General features: G+C 42.3%; 1 protein-coding gene across 1 annotated transcript; it reads left to right on the plus strand.

The window, feature by feature from the left end:
• Positions 1-780: 780 nt before the first annotated feature.
• LOC118622494 (putative uncharacterized protein DDB_G0271982) lies at positions 781-3,036 on the plus strand (the record flags this gene model as incomplete). Its single annotated transcript, XM_036249817.1, has 3 exons — positions 781-786; positions 2,470-2,547; positions 2,812-3,036. Coding segments are annotated over exons 1-3 (309 nt in total), but the record flags the coding sequence as incomplete, so codon positions are not given.
• Between the last annotated feature and the right edge of the window lie 9,748 nt (positions 3,037-12,784).

Genomic DNA, 12,784 nt, shown 5'->3' on the forward strand with positions numbered 1-12,784 from the left:
ATATGCCTGGGTTGCAGGCTTGACCCCTAGTAGAGGGCATGCAGAAGTCAGCTAATCAATATTTCTCTCTTACATTGATGTTTCCATATCTCTTTCCCTTATTCTATCTCTAAAAAAATCAATAGAAACATATTTTAAAAAATCATACACCACGACCAAGTGTGATTTAAATTTGTAATACAAGCCTAATACATGAGTGGCAAAACAATAAATGTGATATATCACATTAACAAAATGAAGGATAAAAATCACATGATCCTGTCAATAAATAAAGAAAAAGCATTTGACAAAATCCAGCATTCATTTCTACAAAAACTCAGCAAAGGAGAAACGCAGGGATCATACCTCAACATAATAAAGGCTTTATATGACAACATGAAAGATAATATCATAGTCTATGGGTGAAAACTAAAAGTATTTCCCTAATGACCAGGAACAAGAGAAAAATGTCCAATTTCACCATTCTTATTCAACATAGTCCTAGCCACAGTGATCAAAGAAGAAGAAAAAAAATCAAAGACATCCAAACAAGACAGGAGAAAGTAAAATTGTTATTATTTGAAAATAATATGACATTTTACATAGAAAAACCTAAAGACGCCACCAAAAAACTATAAGAATCAATAAATAAATTCTGCAAAGTAGCAAGATACAAATCAACATCCAGAAATCAATAGCAATTTTTATACAATAATAAAACCTCAGAAAGAGAAACTAAAAAAGAAAATCCTATTTTCCATTGGAAAAATAAAAAATAAAATGCAGTGAAAAAACGTAACCATGAAGGTAAAATTCTTGTAGTTAGAAAAATAGAGGTCATTGAGAATAGAAAGAGAGGAAGATACAAACAAGTAGAAGCATGTTGCATTATTATGAATTAGAAGAATAAACATCAGTGAAATGAGTGATCCATAGATTGGCATAATTCCTATTAAAATAGTATTGGTGTATTTCACAGATCTAGAACAAATATTTAAAAAATTTGTATGGAACCTAAAAAGACCCAAATAGCTACAGCAGCCTTGAGAAAGAAGAACAAAGTTGTGAGATCACAATACCAGATATCAAACTATACTACAAAGCCATTGTAATAAAAACAGTCTGGTGTTGGCACAAGAAAAAACATATAGATCAACTGAGCATTAAGAAACCCCAGAAATTGATCCACATCAATGGTTAATTACTATTTGACAAAAGAGACAACAGTATGTGCTGGACTAAAGACAGTTTTATCAATAAATGGTGTTGGGATAATTGGACAGGTACACTAAACATAAATAAATAAAGAATCTAGACCATCAACTACTACCTTGCACAAGAATAAGCTCAAAATGGATAAAAGACAAATGTAAGTCATGAAACCATTAAAATCCTAGAAGTAAACATAGGCTGCCAAATTTTAGACATTGCATGTAGCAAACTTTCACTATTACATATCCCAGGGCAAGAGAAACAAAGAAAAAATAAATAAACAAATGGGAGTACAACAAACTAAAAAAATTCTGCACGGCTAAAGAATCCACTATCGAAATGAAAGGGCAACACGCTGTATGGGAGAAAATGCTTGACAAAGGAGGCAAGAGCATACAATGGAGTAAAGGCAGCCACTTCAATAAATAGTGTTGGGAAAATTGAGTGAGATTTATGCAGAGCTCAGTTGTGAACTGAATGCTATTGTCCCATTAGCATTCTGGGTAGAGTTATCCTCAGACTGGCTGACTGTAAGGATAGACCTCACTCACTCTGTATGTTTCACTGCTCAGGGGCTGCCTCCAAGGTGGAATTGCTTCTGGCAGTGTCTGGTGTCTGCTGGAGTCCCTCTTTGACTGCCATTTGTGTGACTAGTGGGTCAAGCTCTTGTGTATTTTAAAGCTTACCACTAGTTGTGTTGTTTTAGGGTCTACTTGGTCAAGGTTTCAGTGAGGGACAATGTCATGTTGTGTGTAACTGGCTTTTGGCTATTTATCTAAGCTACCATGGTATTCACTGTTTTTGGCTTTGTCTAGTGGGCCTCAATGTTTATCAGCATCCTGATGCTCTGAGCTGGGGAAAGATCAGTTAAAGTCCAAGGTTCCCTGAGGTCAGCATCCACTTGTCAGCTCCACCCTTTCTTCCTGAGGTTGCCTGGATTTCCTTCAGAGTCTAATGAAAAAGGCTCTAGAGTCAGCCTTACTGGCAGCAGCCCACTGACTGTTCCACATTGGCTCGAGCTCAGTAGGGCACAGCAACTAGGTCAGGAGGTTGGGCTAGTGGTTGCCCCACTTGGGGCAGCATGTTCAGGTATTCAATGTGGAGAAGGTGGCCATTCCTTCAAAGCCACACCACTCAGTCTCTGCTGGAAACTTTAACACTAGCTCCTGCAGAAAGAGTGCACCACGTATTCAGGTTGGGTGTAGCCAGCTATCCTTACTACAGGAGCAGGAGCGGGAACAGGAGCTGGAGCTGGAGCAGGAGCGGGAGCTGGAGCAGGAGCGGGAGCTGGAGCGGGAGCGGGAGCGGGAACGGGAGCGGGAGCAGGAGCGGGAGCGGGAGCAGGAGCGGGAGCAGGAGCAGGAGCAGGAGCAGGAGCGGGAGCAGGAGCAGGAGCAGGGGCAGGAGCGGGAACGGGAGCGGGAGCGGGAGCAGGAGCAGGGGCGGGAGCGGGAGCGGGGGCGGGGGCGGGGGCGGGGGCGGGGGCGGGAGCGGGGGCGGGAGCGGGGGCGGGAGCGGGAGCGGGGGCGGGGGCGGGGGCGGGGGCGGGGGCGGGAGCGGGGGCGGGAGCGGGGGCGGGAGCGGGAGCGGGAGCGGGGGCGGGAGCGGGGGCGGGAGCGGGAGCAGGGGCGGGAGCGGGAGCGGGAGCGGGAGCGGGAGCGGGAGTGGGAGCAGGAGCAGGGGCGGGAACGGGAGTGGGAGCGGGAGCAGGAGCGGGAGCAGGAGCGGGAGCAGGAACGGGAGTGGGAGCGGGAACAGGAGCGGGAGTGGGAGTGGGAGCGGGAGCAGGAGCGGGAGCAGGAGCGGGAGCGGAAGCCAGGGCAGGAGCAGGGGCAGGGGCGGGAGCGGGAGCGGGAGCGGGAGCGGGAGCGGGAGCAGGAGCGGGAGCAGGAGCAGGAGCGGAGCAGGGGCGGGAGCAGGGGCGGGAGCAGGAGCAAGCTCAGCAGGGCAGGGCTACCAAGATTTGGGCAAAGATATCAAGAAAGCCTTCCTTTGGAGATGGCACCAGTTTGGCCACTGGAGGGTATAGCTGCTTGCCTCCCATGAGCTCTGCTGCTGTGCCATCAGAAACCCCAGTGGAACTGCGTTCTGAAGATCTCAACTCTACACTCTGCTTCTTTTCCCCATGGAATTTAGCCCAATGGGACAGAGCCTGTGGGACTTGGAAATACAGATCAAGGTTGCCGTCTGTCGGAAGTGGCACTAGTCCACAGGAGGGGAGCAAGCTGCACGCCTACTGCTAGTTCCACAGCCACCGCTGGTGGAGACCCCAGTGGAGCCACCAGCTCTGAGGTCCCAGCTTCCTTTGCCCCACAGAACTGAGCCCAAGTGAATGGGACCAACAGGACTTGTAGAAACAGGTCAAGGCAGTCTTCCCTTGGAGTTCTGCACCAGCCCATGGGAAGGGAGCCAGCTGCACAACTCCCCTCAGCTCTGTGGCCACCCCATTAGAGACCCTACAAGAAAGTTTTCAGTTGTGGGGTGCCTTTTGTACCCACACAAGGGGGACAATGTTGGCCTTCATTCAAAGTCACACTATTTCTCAAGAAAAAGTGCACACCACAGATTCCTGTTGTGTACATCCAGCAGGCTTTCTGGTGTCACCAGTATTTGGAGGATCAAGTCAGTATACTCCCCAGCTGGTGCTGTATGGATAGAAGTGCTCCCTCATGGGAGATGGCCCCTGAGGGTGTGTGGGATGTTGGCTTAGGACCAGGACATCAGTAGCCAACCTGTCATATCTGTCTCCACAGTCACACCACTCAGAGCTTTTTTTTCAGGACACCCATATGCTCTGAGTCACCTTTCCTCTAACAGAGCCCCAGGTGATTACTGAAGATCAAGCTCCTGTCTAATGAGCCTTGAGGAGAACACCTAGAATTCTAGCCGACCAGAGTTCCCATTAATTTTTGCTGCCAGATGCTATACAGGTATACTGGTATGGGGGTCCTGGCATGAAGTTGAGACCCCACTCTCTTCAGAGGGTATGTTTACAAGAGAAATATCCCTTCAGTTTCTCAGCCACCACAAGTGGGTGCAGCAGCCAACCCTATCCATTTCTGCCCTTCATACCAGTCTCTGAATACTTTCTTATAGGAATCCTTGTAGGTAATATTCCTGTTCAACTGTCCTTCAGTTGGTCATTCAGATTGGTGGCTTTAAATTTTAGCTGTATGCCCAGTTGGTGTGGCTCAGTGGTTGAGCATCGACCCTGCACCAAGAGGTCACTGGTTCAATTCCCAGTCATGGCACATGCCCAGGTTGTGGGTCTGATCCCCAGTGGGGGGCGTGCAGGAGGCGGCCAGTTGAAGTTCTCTCTCATAAATGTTTCGATCTCTCTCTTTCTCCCTTCCCCTTTCTCTAAAATTGATAAATAAAAATAAATAAAAATAAAATAAAATTTAGCTGTAAGTCTGGTGCCAGGAGGCGGTGGGTATAGCTTTTACCTACCCTGGAGCCAACTTGGATTCCTGTGTTTTTCTCTTTTAAATGAGATTTATACAGAGCTCAAATTTTAATACTAGAAAATGAGAAACCTAGATTTTTTTAAAAAATGTTATTTCCTTTAGAAAGTCTCTTCCATTATAAACACAACATAATTCTACTTTCAAAAGCTAGAGTCATGTTCAAATACAATTTACCTCTGCTTTCACATTAGAGTAATTATTTTAAAAAGCCAGAAATACAGTACACTAGTGAGCCTCAATTAAATTTCAGAACTGGGTCGTGTACACAGGGAAATAGTCAGCCACATTTTAATGCATTGAATTTGCAGATGTCGGTAATGTACATTAACAAAGTACACGTAAACTCTCTCATATCATTATCTTTTAAAAACCACTTTAGATAAATTTATATTCATAATCCAAATACATTTATTATTTTAAACAAGAAATTGTGTCTGATTTATGGCTTATAATATAAATCAATATAAATATAACATCTTAATTTCATTTTCATGCTGTGAAATGTGACATAATATGCAAAACACACTTAATATACATATTATCATTTTACTTGAACTAAATTAAGGATAATTGTGTTGATGTATTAGACTGTTTTATATACCAAATATTATAATACTGATTTAGATCTAGAATTATATTTCTAGTTTAGCCAAATTTTAAAAAATAAACAAGTGATAAAACACTATACTATTTCAACCACATTTTCTTTTCTTTCCTATTATTGTCGACCGTATTACAGATGTCATTAGGGAAAAATGAATCAAAACCATAATGAGATACCAGCAAGAATGGTTATTATCAAAAAGTCCACAAGTGCCTGTGTTGGAGGGTGTGGAGAAAGGGCGTGTCCTCTTGGTGGGGCTGCACGTTGATGCCGCTGCTGTGGATGACAGTATGGGGATATTTCAGGAAACTAAAAACACACCTACCACACGATCCAGCAGTTCTGTTTTGGGTATTTATTTGAAGATAACAAAAATATTACTCTGAACATTATCTATCTGTCTATCTATCTATCTATCTATCTATCTATCTATCTATACATCTATCTATCTATCTATCTATCTATCTATCATCTATCTATCTATCTATCTATCTATCATCTATCATCTATCTATACACACCATGAAATATTACTCAGAAATTAAAAAAAAATACAACTTACCATTTGCAACAACATGGATGAACCTACAGGGTATGATACTAAATGAAATAATACAGAGAAAGACAAATGCTGCATAGCTTCACTTTTATGTGAAATCTAAAAGAAAGAACATGAATAAAAACGACTCCTAGAAACAGAAACAGCAGGATGATTACCAGAAGGGAGGGGGGAGGGAGAGTGCAAAAGGTGAGGATTAGACAGTCAATAATATTTTGATAAGTTGACATGGTGACAGAAGGTGACTACAATGAGTGGGGTGATCACATTATGAGGCATAAAAATGTCAAATCAGCCCTGGTAGGTTTGGCTCAGCAGTTACAGCGTCGGCTGCACACTAAAGAGTCGTGGGTTTGATTCCGGTCAAGGTCGTGTACATCGGTTATGGTTCAGTCCCCGGTCCTGGCCAGGGTCATTTGGGAGGCAGCCAATTGATGTGTCTCTCTCACATTGATGTTTCTCTCTCCTTCTTTTTATCCTCTCTCTCCCCTTCCCACTCTATCTGAAGATAAATGGAAACATATTCTCAGGTTAGGAGTTTTTTTTTTTAAGTCAAATCACTATAGTATTATACACCTGAAACTAATAAAACCAATATGATATTGTATACTAACTATACTTGAATATCAAAAAAATTCACATTATAAATATATCTTTTATTCGGAGTCTTTGATAACTGTGGTATAAGAATTTAGTGATAATGCTAAAGTATAAATACTCTTTGTCATAAGCTCTTATTTTTTGAGCCTATCATCCTTTGAATGTCTAAATATAGATTATAAAGATTATCAAATACAAAACAAATGCATTAAATTGTGCAACTCAGTTTATTCTTAAGGCTGAGTAGTTAAGAACTAAACCTCATGAGGTGAATTATGGGCGTCTCTCCAGCCTTCTCCTAGAGTATTTAACACACAGTGAGACTTTTGCCCCATGCCTGGTGCATGACGAAATGGATTCTGCAAGTCTGATTTAAAACACAACTAATCTAACTTACTTAGTGATACGCATAAACCTCAAACAGCAAAGGTTCGTATAATTAATTATATATGTCAGTATCTTTTTTTCCTATTTCCCAATACCAGAAGATGAATTGTCTGTTTTACTGATGGTACCTAAGATATCTGGACCCAAGAAACTCTGATACATCAGTTTTTCTTTGTTATACACAGGGTGTCTCAGAACAGATTCTGTCCCATCTGCTTCAGCTTAATTTCTCTCTTTTCCCTTCTTCGGCTAAGATTATGCACAGAAATGATTTTGGTCTAGATTCTCACATATACTGCTCTCTCTCTCTCTCTCTCTCTCTCTCTCTCCAGCTTCCTAAAATTCTCAATTAAAGATTTATTTTATTAAAGAAAAAAACACTTGTTCTTGAAACTGTAAGGTGGAGTTACCCTGTGTAAAGTCTCCAACAGCTCTAAATCACAAAAATAGAACAGACACAATGACCAAGATTCTTTGTGGTAAGACTTTGCTGAAATCAAAGAGTTGCAGTGAACAGAAAACATACTTGCACACTCCCCTGTCTCCTAGCTTCACCTCGAACAAGAATGACATGACTCCAGAATTTCTTTCTCTGTGCATTTCAAATACGGCCTTGCAATGTCGGTATGAAGGGCAAAACAAAAGTCTCCTCTTGCACACGGAGGATACCGTGTGCTATGATGGCAAGTTCCATTTGGGATCTGCTAGGATGCTGAGCTTTTGGAAGAAAGCAAGACTCTACTGAAGGGCTGTTCTGTTTCTGAAAAGAGAAGGAAAGAATAACTTTCTAGGAAACTAATCCCAGGTTCCATTAAGAGACACAGGGGACAGGTGAACCTCTGTATGGTATGACAGGAGGCTAGGCAAAGACCCTGCAGGGTTTTCCAAAACTCAGAAGTCACAGGGAACAGGACAAGAAGTTGGGATGTAGCTGAAGTTTCAGCTGCTTTTGCAACAGCTAGAAAAAGTAGCAATATAATAACAGGAAAGAGATATAAGGTACTATAATATACATCATTATAATAAACGGTAGTGAATTGCTACATTTTCTCATTATACATCACATGTTAACAAAATAATGAAGGCCCCTACATTGATTTTTTCTAACACCTACCTTGAAGAAGTGTATGTTGGGAGGAAATTATTTTGGAATGGCTTTTTTTTTTTTTTTTCTGATTTGGGGGTTTTGTTTTGACTTGCTTTGGTACTTTTAGTACTGAAAATCTGTGTGAGGGAAGAAGGACCAGGAATTCAGACTCAGGGAAAGCAGCAATGACAAGCTCCTCCAACTGGAAAATTATACCACGGCAGCGCTATCCCCACTTCTCCGAGTGCCCGTAGCTCTCCGAATTTTCTAACACCTGAGTTTTCCATTCTCGTTTGCTTATCGGTGTGTGATTTTGGAGTCCTGGAGGAGAACTCCGACATGGAGTTTAGCATTCAGCATGTTAATTAGTGAGTGTACTTGGGATCAATGCCGGTGAAAGGGTAGGACAAGGCAAACACGTGGCTGGAACTAACGTCATCGGGAGCATGTGGGTCATCCTGAGACCTCTAGGAATCTGCAAGCTGAGAACGTGTCTTGTGAAATGGTGTAGACAAGACCTTGAAATATTTAGGTTATTGTTTATTTTGGCCAGAGTCACCCCTTCCTGTAAAGTTGCATTGGGTGGAGAATAGCCTTTGGCAAATCCAGACGAGGTGTTTGGTTACCTTAAAACATATCAAAAATATCACAGAAAGTCAAACAGAGTATCTCAGGCTTAATTTTCAGCTATTGCCATTGTCCTGATGAACTGCACAACTTGATCAAGTTCAGAGAGAAGATAAGCAGAGACTGTTGTATGTCTATGGGCCACCTGATATACCCGGAGGAGGTATTTATGGTTAAGCCTGGTCAATAACAAAATGAGGACATGCAAATTAAATGCATTATTTAATCAAAGGATCTTTTAGAAGCTTAGGTTATAGTTAAATAAAACGTTAGTAATTATACGATTCATTTTGCAGTTAAAAAAAAAAAAGACACACTGAATCCCAGCGGGTATTGAGTTGGTAATTAACACACTGTTTTGCTTCAGAAGGAACGTCTTGGAAAACTCAGCTTCTGAATGTTGGTCTTCCCAATGTTCCTTCATATGAACATCAGTTTAGCAGAACAATTTATTAAGGACTTGAAATGGCCTTAATAATAATGATGTGTCTGTATCCCAGAGTTCAAGTTAGTGGACATCCTGGTCTGTGTCACCAAGAAGTTTTTGGATGTGGCTTTAGCAGCCTCAAGTGAACTTTAATTCTAGTCCTAAGGACTCTTGATCATGTTCCATGTGATGCGATCCATAAAATAAAAAGAACAGACAACTTCTAAACTGCTACTTAATATTACCACATAAGAAAAGAATGAATAACAATGTTATAAAAATGTCCAGCACAGTGTTGGAATATAGTAAACACTCGATTTATAGTGTCTTAATACATATTTTAAAAAGTCATAGGCTTGATTCAGAAGACTTGTCAATAAAAGTTGACCTCGTCCCTACAAAAATACTCACCAAAAAGGAAGAAAAAGGGCAGTGCATCGAATGGAAACTACACTGACCATCTCCCAGGAAAAAATTGGAATTACAACTAAAATATAGAAAAGTCACCCAGAACAGCCAGCTGAAGACCACCTGAAAAGAACCCTTGAAACCAAGGATGTAGAGAGGAGCCCACCTGAGTCTGGCGGGAGGTGTGGAAGGAGGAGAGGGCTGGTGGGGCCCCCAAAGGCTGCAGTTGGTGGGTAATTCAGCTGTGAGAAGATTCCCCTGGGAAGTCTGGGGTTGAAACCCAAAGCCGGGCTCCCCAGCACAGTTTGCGGGACCAGCCATCATGCACACGTAACCCCTGGCTGTGGCAGGCGCCAGTGCAGAGGTTCTGTTCCGCGGGAAGTGGCACCAATCACACAGGCACCCACCTGAAGGGCCAATGCACTGGATTTCAGCCACAGCCGGCCACCTGGAGCTCCAGCAGAGGGAGGGCTGAGTGGACTTGGGCTGCATGAGGAGAGTTGGGGGTTCATGGTGCTGGGGAGAGAGCTGAGAAGGGGGCCATCAGGAGTCCTATGCGGAGTCATTTCCCCAGACTGTAGAAACCATTTTTCTCAGGCAGAGTTTTGCCATCAAAACATCTTTAGCCACAGCGGGTGGGAAACCACCTGCTCCACCTGTTGGGATTTATTTCACCCTGCTGTCTGAAAGAAATCTGTGCCTAGCACAACACAGCAACCTGAGGCACAGTAAGTGTCAGAGTCCGCAAGCCAGCATGCAGGCAGAAATAGATCTCAGGGTGCTTTGAATCTTTTACCTGCCTTGTGTTCATTGGGACTCATGGCTCTGGGGACCAAGTTGTGAAGACTCCTGTCTGGGTCCCTGTGCTGTGTCATCAACCCAAGCTACAGAAACCATTTTTCTCAGGCAGAGTTTTCCCATCAAAGCAGTTTTAGCCAAGGTGGGTGGAGAAGCCCCTGCTCCGCCCATGATAACTTCTCTCATCATACCCAGTGGGAGGAGATTACTTCTATTACAGAGCTACAACCTGAGGCTCATTAAGAGTGAAAGTTTACCTACCAGCCTGCAGGCAGAGATAGGTGTCTGGGTGCTTTGAGTTTTTTGCCTGGCTGTGTTCATTGGGATTCATGGCTCTGGGGACTGCTGTCTGGGTCCCTGTACTAGGTAATTAACCAAACACTTCATAAAACATCTTTCTTAGGCAGAGTTTTCCCAGAAAAGCAGCTTTATACTGGGGGGTGATGACTGCCACACTTTTGCAATTTCACCCACCCTGCCCACCAGGAGGAGACTACATCTAGCACAGAACTACAGCCTGAGCCTCATTAAGTGGCTCAGTCTACCAGCCAGCCTGCAGGCAGAGAGGAACTTCTGGGTGCTTTGAGTCTTTTCCCTGGCTGGTGGTGGTTGTTATCCATGGCCCTGGTGACTGAGGTGGGAAGGCTGCTGCCTGGGTCTTTGTGCCGAGTTACGAACCTGTGCTGCAGCACCGTCTTCCTCAGGCAGTTTCCCTCTGAAAGCAGCTTTGGATTGGGGCTTAGCAATTGCCCCATCTGCTGGAAATTCTCTCACCCCACCCACCAGGTGTAATTTACATCTACCTGAGGACTACAAGCTGAGGCTCATTAGGTGACTGGGACTAACAGTCAAGCTTCAGGCAGAGAGAAATCTCTGGGGAATTTGAGTCTTGGCCTAGCCCGTGACTCTGCCCTGGGAGTAATACTAGACATTGGAGGTCAGCTTGGTCCCTTCCACACACATCCAAACCCAGCAGAAGAAGCCACAAACTGCAGATAATTGAAATCCACAGGGAGATTTTGGGAGGCTTCTAACTCTACTGAGAGAGCCAAAACAGTGAAAAAAGAAACAAATCCAAAAGAAAGAACAAGATAATTCTCCAAAAGAAGGGCCTAATAAAATGTCAATAAGCAATTTACAGATGTAGAGTTCAGGGTAATGACTATAAGAATGCTAAACAGCATGAGAAAAGATATAGAAACAATGAAAACCAAACAATTGGAAATAAAAACAACAAAGTGAAAATGAAGAATGACATAGCCAAAATAAAGAATTCACTGGAAAGAATAAAAATCAGATTAGAAGAAGCTGAGGATCAGATTAGCAAATTAGATGACAGGGTAGAAAATAACAATCAGAGAACTAAAATTTTTAAAAAAGTTATAAAACAGGAGGAAAGTTTAAGTGAGCCGTGGGACAATATGAAATGTAACAATATCTGCATCATAGCAATGCCAGAAGAGGAAAGTGAGCAATGATTAGAGAACCTGCTTGAAGAAATAGTGGCAGAAAACCTCCCTAACTTGGTGAAGAAAAATGTCAAACAGGTTCAGAAAGCACATAGTTTCAAGCAAGAAGAACCCAAAGAGGCCCACACCAAGACACATCATAATTAAAATGCCAAAAATCAAAGACAAAGAGAGAATTTAAAAGCAGCAAGAGAAAAGCAATGAGTTACCTACAAAGTATGTATTAACAAAAGTACTATAGTCCAGAAGGGAATGACATGAAGTATTCAAGGTAATAAAAAACAAAAATCAGAACCCAAGACTACTCTATCCAGCAAGGCTATCATTCAAAATAGAAGATGAAAGAAAGAGCTCCCCAGTCCAAAACAGGCTAAAAGGATATATTACCAAAAATCAGCACTGGGATAAATTTTAAAGGAACTGCTATAATAATATGATATATATAATAAAAAGATTATTATATATGTATACACACACACATATATATGTATGTATAGAGAGAGAGAGAGAGGAAAAAAAGAGAGGGAGAGAGAAACAGAGACATAATGAACAAAAATGGCAGGAAATCAGTACATATCAATAATAACCTTAAATGTAGAAGGATTAAATGCTCCAATCAAAGGACACAGAGTAGCTGACTGGATAAGAAAGCTTGCTCTGTATATGTGGTCTCCTAGAGACCCACCTCAGAACAAAAGGCTCACATAGGATGAAAGTGAAGGGATGGAAAAGAATTTTCCCAGGAAAAGGAAATGAAAGAAAACAAAACAAAACTGGGCTAGGAATACTCATATCTCATAAAATACACTTCAAAATGAAATCCATATAAAAGACGATGACGGTCACTACAAAATATTAAAGGGATTGAACCAACAAGAGGATGTAACCCTGGTAAACATATATGCACCCAATATAGGAGCATCACCATATATTAAAAAACTCCTGGATGACTTCAAAGGAGAGATCTACAGCCATACAGTCATAGCAGGGGACTTCAACACCCCACTGACATCACTGGATAGATTCTAGACAAAAAAACCAACAAGGTAACAGAGACCCTAAGCATCACACTAGATCAGATGGATCTAATTGATATTTATAGAGACTATCACTACAAAGCTGCAGAATATACATATCTCAAGTGCATACAGGTCATCTCAA

The sequence above is a fragment of the Molossus molossus genome, unplaced genomic scaffold (assembly GCF_014108415.1).
Source record: "Molossus molossus isolate mMolMol1 unplaced genomic scaffold, mMolMol1.p scaffold_m16_p_9, whole genome shotgun sequence".
In the NCBI taxonomy this organism is placed as follows: domain Eukaryota; kingdom Metazoa; phylum Chordata; class Mammalia; order Chiroptera; family Molossidae; genus Molossus; species Molossus molossus.